The following is a 17,917-nucleotide window of genomic DNA, read 5'->3' as shown; positions in this document are numbered from 1 at the left end:
GGCGTAGCTTGAGCGTCTCTTGTTTCCTACGCTCGGCCTACGTCCGGCCAGAGCCTGCATAGTCACGCTCGGAGAATATAGACCAAACTTTAACTCTCACCTGTCAAGTTAACACAGACGTGGTGCTAAACACGCCTGTCTGTCCTTCATTGGACCCTACCAGCATCACCCCTGACGCGCTTTCTACTGCTGCAAGATCGCAGGGCATGCTTGATGTACGGCCCGTTGCAGTCCCTCCTAGTCTAGAAACGCCTCCTTCGCTCACGGTGCTTCTGCTTCTTAAACACCTCGGACCCGTCATCACGACCCCAACTACCTTCTTGCGAATCGCTGAGTGCTTGCGCCGGCTCAATCGTCACCACTTGTCCCCGACTCCCTCCCCAAAACTAATACCCCCCATCGCCTCACCACTCATATATCTGCGATATATAATTCTTGGTTCAGTGGTCCTGCATCGGACCCTTGGGTTGCCTTTTCGAGTTAATTTTGACATCACTACCATAATACCTGGGTGAGTAATACCACACAACTGAGCCAACATCCTATGGGACCCCGCTCGTGTCGATGGCATTCGACGGTGCCAGCCAAAGACTGGTACCAAGCTGTCAGTAACTATGGGCGAGCGAAGCAGCCCATCCACTCACCATGGCGACGCTGATACTAGAGTGATTATTCGCTAACGCGTCCCTTCTGCAGAGTATTTAAGCAGTGTTGCCGTTGAACACATGGAATATCTTACTCTCCAAGATATTCCGCACCGCCACTGTGAACCGCTGCACTCGCGCAAGATGAACTCCTCGCATTCTGCCGAACGGCCGCTGGCTAACATGGTCGCTGCGGTAAGTCAAGAACAAGAATCTCCTTCCTCTTTTGTAACATCCGCTCCTTCCCCTCCAAGTTTCCTCGAGCCTGCACTCTGTGATCCCTTCCGCAGAGATGCACAGAACGTACCCTTGAGGGCAAGAGCGTCCGAGCCCTCGGCTTATGCATCTTCCCATCACCCCCCTACCCACCCCCCGTTCATATCAGCGGGCGGATTCGTCGATCACCCCCGTTCACCAAATCCCCCACGCTCATGTTCTTTACCCACTCGTCCCCGATCGCTTTCCCGAGGTCCGGCGATGCTACCTGACTTCGGCTTGCGCATGATCACTCCAGCCGATGCAGTCGACAACCGCGACGAATTACGACCTTCTGTAACCTCGAGCACAACTCTGACAGAATCACAGAACCACCACATGCGCAGCTCTCCACCTATTCAACCAGGCGAGCAAAACTTTCCTGGCAAACTCCCTTCCTTCTCCGAGGTATGTTGGCTTGCAGCTTATTGTCTCTGTATCGCTTGATTGACTTTTCCAGTTCCTCCACACTACACGGACTACCACACCACCACGGACTCCCCAGCGTCGGAATGACTCGGTTGAAAGCTCTCCCCATGTGCAACCCCAGTTTGACGATGTAGCTTGGTCTGAGAGCAAGCGAAGACGCGTCGATACACTCGGCGACATCTACGAGCCACCTGTAGTGCAGGTCCGTCGCACGAGCAGTGCTATTGATCCAGCCCTTGCTGGCTACTCGCCCCACATCCTTCAGCAGCATCCAGTGCAGCCTGTAGGATCCGGCATGCATCACCGCCAAAGTCACTCGTATGTGCCACCACAACAGCAGTCGATGCCTTCGAACCCACACATGCGACACCAGTCACCCTCAGCTCCCCAAGGCCACATTTCCTACGCGCAACCTATCGGACAAAGTCCTTTCCAGCAATCCATGGTTCAGCAAGGCTCCATGTACGAGCCACGTCATAGCTACTACCATGAGTCTCCAGCAGCTGTCTATGGCGGATACGACCGACCTAACGATTCTTACTTCACTCGGGCCGGATATCAAGGCTATGACACATCTTACAGCGACATTCGCTTCCAACAGCATGTTGGCCTTGATCACAACGCATTCAACAGGAAGCGCCGAGGCAACCTGCCGAAAGAGGCCACGAACCTCCTGAAAGACTGGTTTGCCGCCAACCGAACATCACCATATCCCACAGAAGACCAGAAGATGGAACTCTGCAACAGAACTGGGCTGAGTCTCAACCAGGTACGTGATGCGTCTTAGCAAGAACGGTCATTTTGACACCCTCACTACATCTGCCACTCCTGTCCTTCAGTGTCACTCTTAGACCACAGCATGCTGACCCACAATAGGTATCCAACTGGTTTATCAACGCTCGTCGTCGTGCTCCACAAAAGGAACAACGGGAACGCGAGGCCAATGGTCCCGAAACATAGTGTCCCTCAGTGTAACGGGGATCGTCCAAAAGTGCTACCTTCACAAGCCCACCGGAATGTTCCATTCGGACGTCGTGATGACGAGATTGATCATGCACATTAACTGCTACCCTTTCCGCCATCGGCGTTCTGGTGGGGCCGCAGTCCTTTGGGTACTTTCATTCTTTGATTGGCTGGCTTAGTCTTGACGTTTTGCGGGCATCTTCGGATGCCATAATATCCACTGGTCGCACGAGCGACCTCGTACTTTTCCTTCAGTCGAATACCCTGGGACCCAAAACGGAGCATACATCAGCGTTTTGGGAAAATGGAGTTTGGGGATTCATTGCGCTAAGACTGCAGCATTTGGGAACTGCAACTGCGTTTCTCGATAGGCTTTGGCCTCCAAGATTGTTTACGACATAGTCTAATCACATTGCGATCTTCTCATATCATCCATGATGAAATCTTTCACCGTTATCCTGTTGTCTGCACAAAGTTTACTAAAGATACGCAATCACAGAAAGAGACTTTCCAGGTCACAATCATGGTGAAACCCACCACTGGTGAGTGGCGCTATATCTGTAATCATGATCCAGCCCACCAAACTATCGAATGTTTAGCGCGCTCTCCAATGCTGCGCTCGTAGTAAACGGCCAGATTCGGTCTCATAACGCACGCAAGGCCAAATGCGGAAATTTGTTCGTACATCCCCCTGGTCTCCATGAACCCCAACCTAGTGTCCATGCTCGAAACGCCATCGACAGCTCCGGTGTTTCAAACCCCAGAGTTAAAACATGACACACAACGGTATTGCTTGAGAGGCTACAGTAGCCGTTTGGTCGAGGTTCGTGCTCTCGGTAAGTGACGGCCCCGGCAACATGTCTGAACAAGTTGAGCCATGACATGTTTCGTGATATCGAATCTCAACACAGCAGTTCTCCACCGACCTCAATCAGTTGGTCTCGCCAAACTTGCAAGGTCAAACAGCTGGGACGCCACTATCACTAACGCTTTCTCTGCTCCACTTAGCTTTTGGTATTGATAACCGGCTTTTATTGTTGGAAGGCTCCACTGTCCGGTCAGAAGTTGCATTAGACCCTTGCTACGATCTTCTTCTAGGATTGACCCCTCACAGCTTGACGGGAAACACTGCACATCATTGGGGGATCAGAGCCAGGGTTCGCCTGCGGAACTCGCCACACTAACTCTCCCGAAAACCAAGGACCATGTTCTAAACTCATTCCCAGCAAGGATGCCATGGAGCGGCCCGGCCTGTAAGGGATTACACCTGTCGCCCTTGATGGACGTTGGAAGGTGTGACACAAGAGCACCTGTTGCGCATTTCGCTGAGACTAACGTTCACACGTCCTGGGCGAGTAAAAAAATAGTTAGGAACCCAGCTGACTCTTGACCCTTGCAGCTTCTCGCGTGAACTACCCAACTTGTAAACCTCTCATTATGGACCGGGCGGCCTAACGCACGTACATGATCGAACCCGGAAGGTCCCGGCCCATGCTCTCGCCTTTCCAGACGCATACCCTGCGGGAGACTTTCTCCATTAATAGTACCATGGTAGCATGAAACGTCCCTGAACGAAATGACGATCAACGGTTATCCGGAAAGCGGCAGCCTTGCAGACAGCGCACAGCTCCAAGATAGGCACGAAAGCTGTCAATGTTTCAACGGCTAAAGGCGTGTAAGAATCTCGCTTTGCAGACGATGTTCGATGGATGAATGCGGTCTCAGACTAGAAGAAGATAGACGGCGATCACCACATCCTCGCGCAGATCCTACTTTGACGCCCAGGATAGTTTTCCGGGGTTGACTGTGACGAACAAGATGATGATCATCTCTACCTGACTCCGGCAACACTGATGCTCCGGTCATTCCCCGAGCCATACCATGGTAAATTATGCTAGGCTCGTACAGAATCATGATCTTACCCATCTGAACTTACGCAACACCAAGCAGATCAGCCCACGTCCCCGCGTTGAAACAAACATTTTCCTACCCGTTCAGGAAAGTACCGTTGGAAGTCTAGAATATATTAACAGTATCTACACATCCACGTCCATATCCGCATCAAAGGGGCCACGGTAAATTCATGGCTCCAGCAGCACACCCTCTAAGGTACCAGATACAGTAGCAAACAAGTACCATGAAGTACTTAGCGATGTCGGGCAAGTGGCCTGGAGTTTGGTTTGGGTCACGAACTTCGATTACCCGCATCGGACTTGTGCTTGCATGATACATGCGAGGATCGGCTGAGTGGTGGTGCGGTCGTGTACCAAATTCTTTACGGGCCTATCATGGGAGAGGTACGTTTGGTTGGCTGAATACGCAAGAGGGGTTGACTCTAGAGCTTGGCCACGTGCAGACGTGGAGACGCGCTTGTGCAAGTGATCTTTGTACGACGCGAGAGTAACGTCAGGGCTGTTTGTTATTAGTAAATGAAGAAAATGTCTCGAGTAATCCGTAGACCTATGACGTTCAGCATCCATGCGGAACCCGAATCGAGTGGCGGTAACAGTGAGAACATCTAGCAAGACTGGAGTCGTCCTCCCTCAGTAGAGCATGCAGCGATGATGCAGATATCTATTCCATTCCTTCCATCGAATTACTATGTACAGTTTGCGACCAACAACATACGTGGGTATCAAATCCTAAAAGAAAAAATGTACGAAGAACGCCCAAGTCGCTTAACGGGAAAAAACAACGCTGGCATTTACCGCTCATCAACGTCACCTCCTCGACCTCCCGCTCTTATCAAGGATGGCAAGACTGGTTCCAGGATATTTGTCTTCGTACATCTTCGCCATATCGTAGACCACCTCGCCCCACTCAAACTCACCCCTGTGGCTTCTCTGTTTACACGGAGACTGTCGGAAGGGCAGTAGCCAGTCGATTATGTTTTCGCCCATAGTATCTTTCCAACCTTGCATGAGGGTTGTATACCACGGGTGTTCCATGGGTTTGGTTTGTATTACGACGTACGAGCGGTTCGATGGGCGTGTAAAGCTGGTAAGGATGGGCCAATCCTCCTTCTCGTGCTCTCTTTCTTCAGCCAAGTCTCTGCTAGATTTCTTATTGTGGTGTTTACTGGAGGATGTTGTTGGGGTCGCAGGCAGTGCATTTGTGGTGTTGGGGCTCGCTGAGGAATGAGATGTATCGGGATTTGTGGAGGAACGAGACATGAGAAAGGCAATGTTGTGGATGCCACCGCGTTGGATGCCTTCGACCGAGGTGAAGTTTATCATCAGATTCCAGCCTGTCATACAGGTCATTGTGAAAGTAAAGATGCTAAACAAAACCGCCGTCGCAAGGGCGCCGATCCAGGTTCCTGGCCGTGACCCCATCTGTCATATGTTAGCCTGCTATACATACACCATCCTGCCTCTCCACGTACCTTAGAATTCCTCTCTGCAAAGAAGATAGCTACCACGATCCAAGTGAATGTTGTGTACAGCGAAGCATACGCCACGAACTGCATAAAGAACTTGTGCGTAGTTTCTGCTATGATTCCACCCGCCCAAGGACAATAATGATCCATTTTCTTCACACATCGTCCCAGTTCCTTGCAGTGATGTGCCCTGTCCGGCTTCCAGTTGTGACATTTCTCACACCACAACGGCAGTCCCTGATAATCGCAGATGTACGCGTCGTATTGATCGAACCCAAAGCCCTTCGTGTTCGCATCCGTCTTCTCTAGCGACGGGTCGCCGAGGGGTATAAGATCCGGTTTTGACCAGATCAATTGTAGTAGGCGCGCCCATGCTATTATGAGGAACAGAAGGAGGATGGCGTATACGACGATGAGTGCGATTCCCGTGGAGCGCCGGGGCCGGATATCGAAATCTCGCTGGATGTCTTCCGAGGGATCTATGAGATACTGGACGCATATCAAATAGACAACAACATATGTCTCATAGCCCAGCGCGCCAAGTTCTAGAAGGGGTAGGACAACAGAGGTGGCCTGGCCGATCTTCTGTTCCATGGCTGTGGTATCGGTCGCGCCAGGCTTCTGCGAGCCGATGACTGCTGGGGGCGCCATCGCGTGGGATCGTAGCGGACTCGTGCGCGACTAAAAGAAGAGGGATAGAGTAATATGGTCGTAGTCTTATGGCGGTGGTCGCACGCGTGGTCGACGAAGCCCTCGAGAAGGCCTGACGTTTCCCGGGTGTTGCACAGCAGCAACCGTGACGCCGCGCAGCCAGGATTGCACGTGGTTGGGGCGCTAATTTACTCACAACCGGTTAGCATATAAGGAACGTCATCATCATCTACAAATTGGCAGACAGAGCAACATGTTATCACAACCACCGCCTGCAATTTCGTGTCTGGTGTAGCTCCATCTCAATGACCTCTTCGATGAACGACAGCGACGCGTAGCGTGTCTTTCGCCCAATCGGCTGGACCCCGGCAGTTGCCGACGTCATACAAAGCAACAGATCGGCGCAACACCACGAACGTCTCTCGTCACAAACCGAATTGAGTTCTTCACGATACCACAATGCTTTTCCCATCTGGCGACCGGAAAACTATCAGCTTTGAGTGATAAGTTTTGCTTTTCTCAGCAACAACAAGCCAAGCAAAGGCTGCTTACTCACTAGTAGCCAACGTGCATCGACTTGCATGACCCATGATAACACCCCGCACAACGTTTCTCAGCCTTCCCTGACATTCGCATCTACATGTCTGCTTCTTCGGTGTTCATTGGGCAAGAGCAGGATCAAGACTGATTGCATTGGGCCTGTAGCGTCTATCTCACCACTGACCACCGGTGTACTTGTGTCACCGGCGCAAGATTCCGAAGGAGCTAACCCATTGGCACTGACCGACCTGACGAGGCTATCACACAGCCTTGTAGAGCCTCATTTAATCGCGCTTCCCTCGCTGTTTGACACGCTGGCTGCCGCCTTTTGGCCCCGAAGAGACGACCGTTTTCTGTTTCCGGCGGGATATGATCCTATCATGCGTAAATATCAGGACTAGAACACGGCAGGAGACAGAACACGGCGCTTGTATCTATGCGGCTCTTACTGATGCGGCTCCAATTTTGTCTAGGTTATATACGCTGCGCCGTGCATGAGATGATGAGCAGACTATCCGACTTTTTTGCAGCCCCCCGATGGTAGCAATGTAACCCTAGCAGCCATTACTGACCATATGGCTAGCCTTATGTTTGTCAGGCAGATTTTGGAGAAAGCCTTGGGGTTGAGGCCGCAATTGGCAAACGCTGGGACCTAGCTGCTGTAAGTGAGTCCGCATCGTTGTCCAAAAGTTTACTAATTGGAAAACGACCGTTGTATTTAGCCGCATTCACGTTGTGAATTCAACACCGCCTTACTTCACCTGTCATAAGATGTGGCCGTAGGCTACAACAGGAACGTGCACGACCGTCGGTGAGGACCCTGTCGCCGCAACTAGTAGACCTAGCAGACTGTTTGGCACTGCCCTCCTTAGCGCTCGAGAAAGACCTCCGATGGACACTGGTACATCATGTGCCTTCGCAGCCTTCGAGGCGCCATCATGGGAATATCTGCTAGCTATCAGCCACACTCACCATTAGTGGCCATAGAGCACAGGTCGCATACTTGGTCTGAGAGCACGGGCACTGGATCCCGGCGAACGTCTCCCTCAACCAGATATGGCCTGCACCGACACTTGTGACGGCTGTGTTGTGGGGGAATCCTTCGATCTCCCCAAGGCTCGTAAGCAACACACGGTTCGTGTGAAGCCCAGTTCTACGCAAGTGAATAAGGCCATGGTCTCAGGGATTTGATTGCCGAATCGAGCGAAAAAGCGGATTTTGCCTGGCCAAAATGGCTGCGCTTACAGCTGAGGCACACAATGACTCTATCCGACCTATCTATGCTTTGGGTATCGACAGCTCGACGCAGCCCAATGTAGTCCGATCACGGCGATGTTCGTTCAGGCAGGATCACGTATGCCGAATCAAATATCACAGTCATGCTCCATGTCTTGATCCACGATCCTGGCACCAATCAAGCGCCTTTGGTCAATTTCACATGTGATTTGTACGTACATTCATCGAACACCCCCACCAATACATTTGGCGTCCACGCCATCTCTCTGAATAGAACAGATGGCGTTCGCGTGCTTCTGGTGGAACGAGCTGTTGATGGCCTACTCAGATCGGTTGCGCAGTAGTGGCAATGGTTCAGGCTGGTGTTTCGTGGGATCCACAATGGTTCATCTGCTCAAGATGAGATTCAACTAGCAGTGGTTCCAGGCCTCCACTTGCCGGCTCCAACAAATCAGCCCTGCCTTACTTGGAGAGGCATACCAGGCATTTGGTGCGATACACCGACGGTGGGTACTGCAGCCCTACGCCCACTCGCGCCACTAGGCCCATAAACCCGGGTACTGGATGGGAGTTATGTGGACTGTTGTGGACGGTCCTATCCAAAACACAACCAATTCTGCTACCTGTAATCAGGAGGGTAATCGGGACGATTGGTAGCTTGAACCTACCTGCTCCACTCAGCTGTTGTTGCCCATATATCCCTAGGCCAACGTCAACTGCCAATGGAGTTTGCAGAACACAACTTTGAACCTTAGGATAGTGATGGCTACACGATGACCGTCACGAGCATCAATTTCTCATAACATATCACCATTCAGAGTGGCTGATTTCTCAAACCCTGGCAGGTCCTTCGTTCTTCCTCGCCTCACCACTGGCTTTGCTTCGTTGCGCCCATTAGGACCTGTATGCCTCACAACGGCCGCCACCCTATCCGGGCTCGAGCACCCCTCAAGAGTCTCACCAGAGGACTGTCTGTGCGGTGCACAGCACTGGAAAAGGAAAAAGGCTGTGCATCTATCACGGAGGGTGAAGTTCAGAGGTGATGGTTTAAAGGCTCCAATATTTCCACTTCATCACAGCATAACATAGACTCAGTTCTCTACTTCACTATCACAAAGCACAAACTTCCTTCCTCTATTGCCATCTGCTACTCCTAAGGCCAAACAAGCATTCGATATGGTCATTCTATCAACACTCGGTTATGACCGGGACCTACCTGTCTGCCTCAAAACTCCCACGGCAAACAACCTTTCGGCCTCCATGCATTCGGAAGAAGACGTTACGGACAACACTCAAACTGCTTCGATATTGCATTTTCACGGCATTGCCCTTCCCCTTGGCACACTCTTCGGCAACGATGACTACAACCAAAGCCATTTGACGTCCTCGCACGGTCATGATCATATGCCAGCACCTACCGATGGCGGTACGATGATTTGGTATTGCTCCGCGTGTGGTGATGGACCTATAGGTGTATGGCAGCCCTCTTGCACTAATTGCTCTCACCAGAGGTGCGATGGCTGCGTGGTGGAGGTTCACAAATAGTCGCTGTCTCACGCCCTCCGCTCCCGCCGTTCCGGATGAGCTTCACCACACCCGTTAGACAAAACCCGATTTTATTGGACTTTACTTGTCGCTTCAGCTTCTCAGCAACTCGTGGCTCTCTTTTTCATGGGCGAGTTTTCATTTGGTTATCACTGGCGTCTCTCGTTCTGATTTCGACATGTCCTGCATAGGCTCTTTGTTTCACTCGCTATCTTGTTATCACTTTACTACTTTAGCATTTGGTGGACATCTCTAACACTCTACAAGAGCGTGCGTTTGTTGTCCTCACGTTTGGACTATCTGACGCAGGCCGCCTCTCCTTGGACGGCGTGTTCTTTTTGGAACTGGCTAGATTTGGATTTCATATTTGCGACTTATCATACAACAGATACCTCTTCATCATTGCTTGTTTCATCTTTCCGTCCTTCTTGCCTTCCTGCTCCCTTGTCTACATGCATCGTCTTGCATCTTATGTCCAGATCACGTGTGCCTCCACCACTCTAATGGAATACTGCATGGTGAGCAAAAATGCGACTTATACTCCGCATACCAGGATCGGCGTCGCATGAGATCATCTTGCATACAAATGCAGGTACGCGACGATTTGACGGCCTGCACACCCTCTGTTAAGAAAAGGGGAGACTGATCAGGAAAGCTCTTCCCATGGTCGGTTCAGCGGCGGGAATCCTGCCACTGAGGAAAGGCGAAACATTAGCTCATACCATACTCTACGTCATTCATAATCAAATTGGGCCAATTGATTAACAAGATCATTTTGAAGAGGCGGTGTCCTGCATCCGATCAGGTTGGCGGTAAAGGACGCTCTAACCAGAAGATGCCGGTCTGGCTCATGAAACCAGGCGACAAGGCCTGCAAGGCTAGATTGAGGACCTTAGGTTTTTTTTTTGCCTTCTTTTGCCTACTTCAATTCTCCGAAAATTCAGCCGTTTTATGGGATGTGGCTCAGCAGTTTCACGTGCCATTGAGACTTTTGGCCGCTCAAGCTCCGAACTTCCTCAGGCTTTGATACTATCCTCAGTCATCCAACCAAACCCCCTCAGCATACTCATCGTCATGAATGTTGCCGGAAAACGCGTAATGCTTTTAGCACTCAGCCATCGTCCCTCTCTGCTATTACGTGTGACTGAAGGCTCTTAGAACGAGGGACGTCGTGGTAGTGAGTGTGGCTCATAGGCGGAAGTGAAGCTACAATGGCATCAGCGGTCACAATACACATTTTGCCCTAGGGCAAAGGACTCTCTCCTGTGGCGGAGCGGTGTTGACGCCAGGCCAGAGGACACAAGGGACCACTTCCTTGAGTATAACACTTCTGGTCGATCTCCTCTTCGAGCAGATCTTTTATCGAGACACCTTCGCACTCTCGCAAGCACAACAAGCTCACTTCCAACTTTGTTCTTCCTTGACCTTCATCGGCTTTTAGCTCTTGCTTACCACGACTACTACCACTGCCAACAAAGACCATGTCGTATTATTACTACTGCAAGAGCTGCGGTGATGGCCCGCACAACGTCTCCCTCAACCCGCATTGTCCCAACTGTTACATTCTCCAGAACAATGCGTCGCAGTGCAACTCGCACGACTACCACGCCAACTTGCACCCACTTGATGCCCACCCAGATCCACGCACTTCCTACTCTATAAGCACCCGTGCGAACAACAGATACGCACCAGGTACCGCTACCTATCTCCTTGGGCGCACAACACAATCGTCTTCTGCTGGTGCATCCATCACTTTTCCCGCTGGCAACACTCCCTATAGTGCCCCTTATAGTCAACGACCGGAGCGCCCGCCGGTATACCGCTGGCAGTGTTGCAAATGCGGCGGTGACAACAGCTATACGACAGATCAAGGTTGCGCGTTCTGCTACAACCACTGGAGAAGTAGTTGCTGCTACGTTTACGACACTGGTAAATAGCATCCCTGGGCCGTTGGAGCAAGCTGGGTAATATGTTGAGATGTACAACATGTGGTAAGCACTCACGACTCAGTCTCATGAGACCCTTATTAACACCCATAGGTATTGATATTGTGACAACGCACCGAAACGGTTAGATGGTGCTCAGCATACTTTGGGTTAATTTAGGCTGGCGTTTTCGGTAGACTGGTCTTCCTTTTGATTTGTTCATCTGTTACGGAACTTGTATCATTTTCTATTGTGGAATGTATTTTTTCTTCGCTGCTCGGTCACCCGCTTTGAGTGCGCCAGCTTCCTAGTGTAGAAGATGGTATGTTTCCGTGTGTAATGGTAGTCTCCTCATGCGTTCAAACGTGGCATATGACAGCACAGCGTCTTTGAATACCACGTTTCAATTGGCTTTTCCTGTATCACTAGTCAATGTATTCAAGCACCATCTTTATACCATAACAGACCTTCATTATCTTCTTCCGGCTTCTCATAGCGGCACCCAGTGGATATCGATCATGGCCTATGCTGCTGGACATGTTTTGACATGGGAGCCTAAGAAAATAAATTTCATGACCGGTCGAAGGCCCACGAATTTTGACAGTGACATATGATGGCGTCCAGGGCGAAGTCGGTGGGTTGTGGCGTCTAACGGCCGGGCGAGGCACTATTGGGCCGGCTGCACACCATCCTCGTACTCTTGCCACCATTGCCCTGTATTCGGTGGTTCGCAAAACGGTCAGCGCCCCTGACTGGGGCCGGGGTTGGTTTTCGTGGCCCCCATATGCGACTCCGTGGCGTAAGAAGGCGTAAAAGCCTTTACAATTGTAAACTTTAAGTTGACGTCTAAGCTCAACCGTCATATGACGGCGACTCTTTTTCAATCTTGTTCGTATGCTCCAGAGTTTCTCGATTGCGCAGCTTGGAGGACGAAGAAGGGCACACTTGCTGAGTCGTCGACGCTCGGCGTGCGCGACACGCCTCACACTATAGGCAACAATATCAAGGAAAATGCCGCAAAGATCGCAGTCATACCTTTCTTCACTAAGCAGAAGTCTGCCTTCGCTGAACGTCCGCCGTACGCCTTGGTGTAGAACTCATGTCAGCTACAGACCTTGGTCGGGGGATGAGTGAGGTTGAGATAAAGCCCTGCACGCCCTTGCCAATCCCCTGTAGCTTTTGTGCGGCTCTGCTCTACAACGAGATCCTCGCTACACATGGAAGGTAAAAAGGATGCAGGATCATAATGCCCGACAATATTGCGCACATCATAGGGCGTTGTAGTGGTGGTTTGCATCGCACATTGTCTGCCTCAGGCTGAGTCTTCGGTGGCTGCCTAGGCGGGGTCGTATCACGTGGGCTTGCCATAGCCTCTCTTGGCTGGATAATCACCAATTGTAGTGACGAGATATGAGTTTTTTGAGTGGACCTGGAACGTCAGAGATTGGAGACGAGTAGCTATGAGCGCAGAAGTGATACGCTTTGAGCAGGACCGTTTGATGGCGCTTGTCCTGCCAATTCAGCAGGTATCTTTCGCTCCTTCCTGCACAAAGTACATCCTCCCACTTATTTGCGGCAGAACGAGTTTGGTGAATGTCGGTCAGCTTTTTGAGTCCACAGCTGTAGTTTTATCGTTGCTGATATCTTCGTTCTGATCACTCGCGATAGCAAGGCGACTTCGGCATCGAGAATACGAAGCTATCCGTATCAAGTCTAGGGAAACCGGCCAACACGGAACAAACTACATACAGCGCCCTTCGCTATCTACCCATGCTTACCAATGCATCACTTCGACAATGTCGCTGTTCATATAGTCATTACGAAATTGGAATTCTAACGAGTTGAAACCGCCCGGTGGTATAGGAAATATCTCTTCTTCAGCTCAAGTAGAGAGAAGGTTCGGGCTCTGCAAAGACAAATAATGAGGCCGCAACTAGTCAACCTCGCTCTTAGCACTCAAGTGACGGCGGACGTGGTCCGAGACATCGTGGATAAGAGGTGCATTGGCTTCCGTCACTTATTTGGCCTGAGTAATGCAGAAGCGGGGTATCTTACCACTCTGCTTGGTAATAATGTCATTTCGAGGAAGTTCCCACGCCCTACCTGACATCTGCATCTGCCAAGCGCCAGAAACCTCAGAGCTATCATCCGTATACATATTGCTAGCATCTTGGTTGCCAGCAAACGTCTTGTCGAGTTGACTCCATAGCCTATGGCAAACTCACTAGCGAGTCAAGCACCACAGCCTCGCCTCCTCTATAGTTACATCGCTCAACCACAATTCTATAGCGATCACCATCATCCAGATCGTCAAAATACTCCAGATGGGCCTATCTCCATTGCATTCACAAGGTCGAGTCGTCGCAGCATCCATACCAACAACGACCTGGTGAAGGGAGTTGTTCACGTCAAAGCACGTATCAAGATCAAATACGTCACCATAAGCTTTATAGGCAAGACAACATGTCGCATCTCTAGCGAACGCAATCCTGCAATTCAACATGTTTCTGAGGTGGAGCTGTTTTGCCGCGAGCAAACGTTATCGCAGAGACAAACGCCCAGCGCGACCTGTCCACCTTCACGGATAGAGTACCCGTTCGAGTTTCGGTTTCCGGAAGCAGTCGAAAATGATGCGAAGCTTCAAAACAACGCGCCGTTCAAAAAGGATGTTCTTTTCGAGTACGATAGGTGTCATCCGCTTCCGCCGTCGCTTTGGTGGAACGAGAGTACTATCTGTAACGAGTACTTCCTGCGAGCAGAGTACGTCACGGAAAATGCCTCGTTCACGCTCAACCCTGTCGTCGTGCACCAGCTACGATTCAGTCCCTCAGTACCGGAACAGGGTCTGCTGCCCGTCACTGCACTTGTGCCGGCACAACCAGTACGGTTCGAGCGCAAGTCGCGATCATCAACCCCAGAACCATACAAGGAGCGACGTGCCCCGCTAGAACGGCTGAAGACAGGCTTGCGTGGCGGAAGCAAAGAAGAAGAGGCTTCTTCAACCTCTTTGTTAGTGCTCAGTTCACCCTCGAAGTACCGTGTCGGTGCTTCTAGCAAGCTTAAGCTCTCGCTTCAAGCAACATTGAGTGACGGCGATACACAACCAGCACCCGTGTACCTCCGCGGGATTCGCGCGCAAGCAATAGCGCACATCAATTTCCGCGTCCCACTAGCATCGGCACCCGAAGGAGAGGTACGGAAGCAGAGCATCGAAAAGTTCGACCTCTTCAACCAACGATACAGTAAACCTGGAATAGAAATCACTTCGGACACCATCTTGGAAGGTTTCGAGATCAACAATATTGTGCCCCCGACGTTCAGCACGTACGGTGTAGCACTCCACTATGATGTCAAATATGATCTCCTGCTCGAATGTGTGGGTAAGGAATCCAAACATGAGGTTGACGTGGACAATGTGGCTATCGAGCCTATGACAAGACCTGGTGGGCATCTTGGACCACCAGAAGAGCTTCCGCCGGCGAGCGGCTCGGAGGAGAGCTTTGAGTTGGAGCTGATGATGCGTGACGTCGGTTCAAACGGATTTGCAGCAGACCAACCACCGCCGTATCAGAGATAGTCTATACAAACATCGTGGCAATATGTGAATCACATAGCTTATACCACAATGTACTATTTATCCCGACTGTAAACGTGAATGGATAATCGTGATTTGTTCTTTCATCGACGGCCAACACGTACTAGGCAACGTAAAACCAGAGAGTAGACAGACCATCTCCTCACATCCACAACAAAGCCGCTTGAAAACATTTCCTTGGTCTCCCAGTTACAGCAACGACCACACTAACATTAGCTTGAAACCCACATACTTGATAGTCAAGTGTTGCAGCCCATCACTAGAATCAATTCGTTCCATCATCTTCTTCTCTTCGACACCTGATATCCAAAAGCGACAATGCCTGCAAATCCCGGTCTATACACCTGTCTATGCGGCATTAATGTGGGAGTGTGGCTCGTCGCCGGGGCGAGCAAATGCTCTATGTGTGGTTGGACGTGGGGCATGTATGAAGCAGCTCGTTTGGCGGATGAGCGAAGACGAACACATGGAGGCGAACAGAAGGAAAGCGGGGACAAGAAGTAACATGAGCGTCAATGGATGCAGTGGAAGCGTGAAACTCGGAAACTTAAATTGAGGGGGAATGGGAATCTAGGGCTTAGGAATGGAAGTCAATAGTGACGTATTGAGATTACTATCGTCTCTACGCCCGAGGTTTCCACCGTCAGGCCGAAGAACCAAGAAAGGAAAAAGTGATATCATACGATCCAACCCAACTCTCATCATTCCTCTACTGTACTTCAAGGCTTCACACAAGCAACCATAAGCTTCTCATAATCACCTCGAGTCTCCCCTTCTATCCGCTTGACCAGGTCCTTCTTGTAAACCTGCTTGTACGCGTTGCTAACAGCGTTCATGAAATTTCGATCCCAGTGGCAGCGAACGACACGTTGTACGAGTATCTCGTCCTTGGTGCCCAAACCAGCCATCGACTCCTCCAGGCGGACGGCTTCAGCTTCGGGTCGGTTGGTAGCACGGTGCACAAGCAGACGCAGTGCGTCTTCCATGTGTCCAGAGAACGCAGACTTCAGCACACTGTCGAGCGACTTGTGGAATCGCTGCTGGTATGAGTTCGCCATGGCCTTGAGCTGAGCGTCATTCTTGCTGGTGAGGATCTGGCAAACTTGGGGAACGTTCTTGCTAGCAAATCCACCCATGCCAGCTTGGAGATCGGTGACGGCTTGCTCGATTTCTTGCGGATTGACAGGATAAGAATCTTCTGCGCGGCGGGCTGCAACAATCATGTCATACATTTGCTCAGTTCCGGCACTGAGGTCGCCTTGGAGATCTTTCTGGAGCGGCCTTTTGAATAACTCCTGGTACTTCTGCTTGATGGCATTTATGTCGGCGTTACTTCTTCCGATGAGAATGTCGTCTAGGATGACTTCTTTCGTGCCCATGCCTTTCATAGCCTCCATCAGGTTGTAGCAATCAGATACTAGAGGTCCTCGTGCGATTTCAACTAATCCCTTTGCGAAGTAACCGCTGGTCTCTTTCTCTAGATCCTGGACCATGTTTCGCATCAGGCGCTGGTCGTACTGTGTCCGGATAGTGTTGATTTGCATGGGATCCTTCTTCGCTAGTGTTGCGATAAGCGCTTTCTCGTCTGTTCCAAATCCCTTCATCGCTTTACGAACGGCTTCGACGTCTCTGCTGACGTCAATGTTGGCTACATGCTGGGGACCATAACCGAGAGAAGGCTGCGTTGGTGGCCCGCCAAAACCGCCGGGCGCGCCGAACTGTCCTTGAGGAGGTGGTGCTCCGTACTGTCCTTGAGGTGGTGGTGCTCCGTACTGTCCTTGAGGTGGTGGAGCTCCAAAGTGACCCTGTGGCGGGGGCGCACCATACTGGCCTGGTGGTGGACCAGGCGGAGGTTGATATTGTCCTGGAGGTGGCTGCTGGCCGTACTGTCCTGGAGGTGGTGGTTGTCCGTATCGTCCCGGAGGTGGTTGTTGACCATACTGGCCTGGCGGTGGCTGTTGATACTGTCCAGGAGCGCCGTAGCCTTGCTGTGGTGGGGGAGCTCCATACTGTCCTTGAGGCGGGCCGCCATACTGGTTCGGTGGCGGCGCACCATATTGACCTTGCGGTGGTTGCTGGCCGTAGCCTTGCTGTGGCTGGTAGCCACCGTACTGTTGATTTTGCATTGGTGGCGGTTGATGATAGCCTTGCTGTGGAGGTTGTTGATATTGTTGATGCTGACCGTATCCTTGGGGCGGCGGGGCTTCTGTAAGATATTAGTACAGGGTCAGGAATCAGCGCCAAGTCTCGCAAGCCATGAAGGATGCAACGATCGTCGGGCTGTGAGGTGAGGGCCTGACGACTTACGGCCCGGATACGGCTGCTGATAACCGCCTGGTTGATTGTAGTTGTAGGACATTTTCAGCTGTGATTCCGGCAAGGTGTTGCAGGAGTAAGCGCTGAGAGTAGGTAAGATCGATGTGCGACCCGGACAAGGCAAGTGATTTGGAAAGGAGAGGGGGAGAGATTACTGCCTGCTCCCTAAAGAATGGTTGCGCCAGAAGTCACAGTGGCTGAGTTTACCGCTCAGCCCTGCCAGTGGTGGGGTAATGTCAAGAACTAGTTTGGCTCATATGACGAACAATCTCCTTGGCGTTCATCGGCCATTGAACTTAGTCGCTGGAATGCGAACACCTGCCGTGTGGTTGGTAAGGCGGCCATTGTCGGATGCCCAACTGACGTTAGCTCCATGTTAGCGGAGTCGTTGCTCGTGGCGATGCACGCTAATAAGGAAGGAAAAAAGACATGTCGCCGC

The 17,917-nt window shown here is 51.3% G+C and overlaps 4 protein-coding genes across 4 annotated transcripts; 2 read left to right on the top strand and 2 right to left on the bottom strand.

Annotated features, from left to right (window-relative positions):
• Positions 1–725: 725 nt before the first annotated feature.
• On the top strand, positions 726–2,288 carry J4E82_007865 (uncharacterized protein; the record flags this gene model as incomplete). The annotated part of the gene is made up of 4 exons (XM_051734106.1): positions 726–839; positions 1,230–1,307; positions 1,360–2,097; positions 2,205–2,288. 4 exons carry the CDS (start codon positions 726–728, stop codon positions 2,286–2,288), a joined length of 1,014 nt encoding a protein of 337 aa, XP_051586163.1.
• A 2,723-nt stretch (positions 2,289–5,011) lies between these two features.
• J4E82_007864 (uncharacterized protein) lies at positions 5,012–6,321 on the bottom strand (the record flags this gene model as incomplete). Its single annotated transcript, XM_051734105.1, has 2 exons — positions 5,012–5,626; positions 5,677–6,321. 2 exons carry the CDS (start codon positions 6,319–6,321, stop codon positions 5,012–5,014), a joined length of 1,260 nt encoding a protein of 419 aa, XP_051586162.1.
• Positions 6,322–13,779: 7,458 nt separating this feature from the next.
• On the top strand, positions 13,780–15,144 carry J4E82_007863 (uncharacterized protein; the record flags this gene model as incomplete). The annotated part of the gene is made up of 1 exon (XM_051734104.1): positions 13,780–15,144. One exon carries the CDS (start codon positions 13,780–13,782, stop codon positions 15,142–15,144), a length of 1,365 nt encoding a protein of 454 aa, XP_051586161.1.
• Positions 15,145–15,881: 737 nt separating this feature from the next.
• J4E82_007862 (uncharacterized protein) lies at positions 15,882–17,521 on the bottom strand (the record flags this gene model as incomplete). Its single annotated transcript, XM_051734103.1, has 2 exons — positions 15,882–17,368; positions 17,470–17,521. The coding sequence occupies 2 exons, from the start codon at positions 17,519–17,521 to the stop codon at positions 15,882–15,884; spliced, it is 1,539 nt and encodes a 512-aa protein (XP_051586160.1).
• Between the last annotated feature and the right edge of the window lie 396 nt (positions 17,522–17,917).

Source organism: Alternaria postmessia (genome assembly GCF_024291825.1).
Source record: "Alternaria postmessia strain BMP 2775 chromosome Unknown scaffold_57, whole genome shotgun sequence".
In the NCBI taxonomy this organism is placed as follows: domain Eukaryota; kingdom Fungi; phylum Ascomycota; class Dothideomycetes; order Pleosporales; family Pleosporaceae; genus Alternaria; species Alternaria postmessia.
Note: the sequence above shows the minus strand (reverse complement) of the source record. Positions and strands in the feature narration are given on the sequence as shown.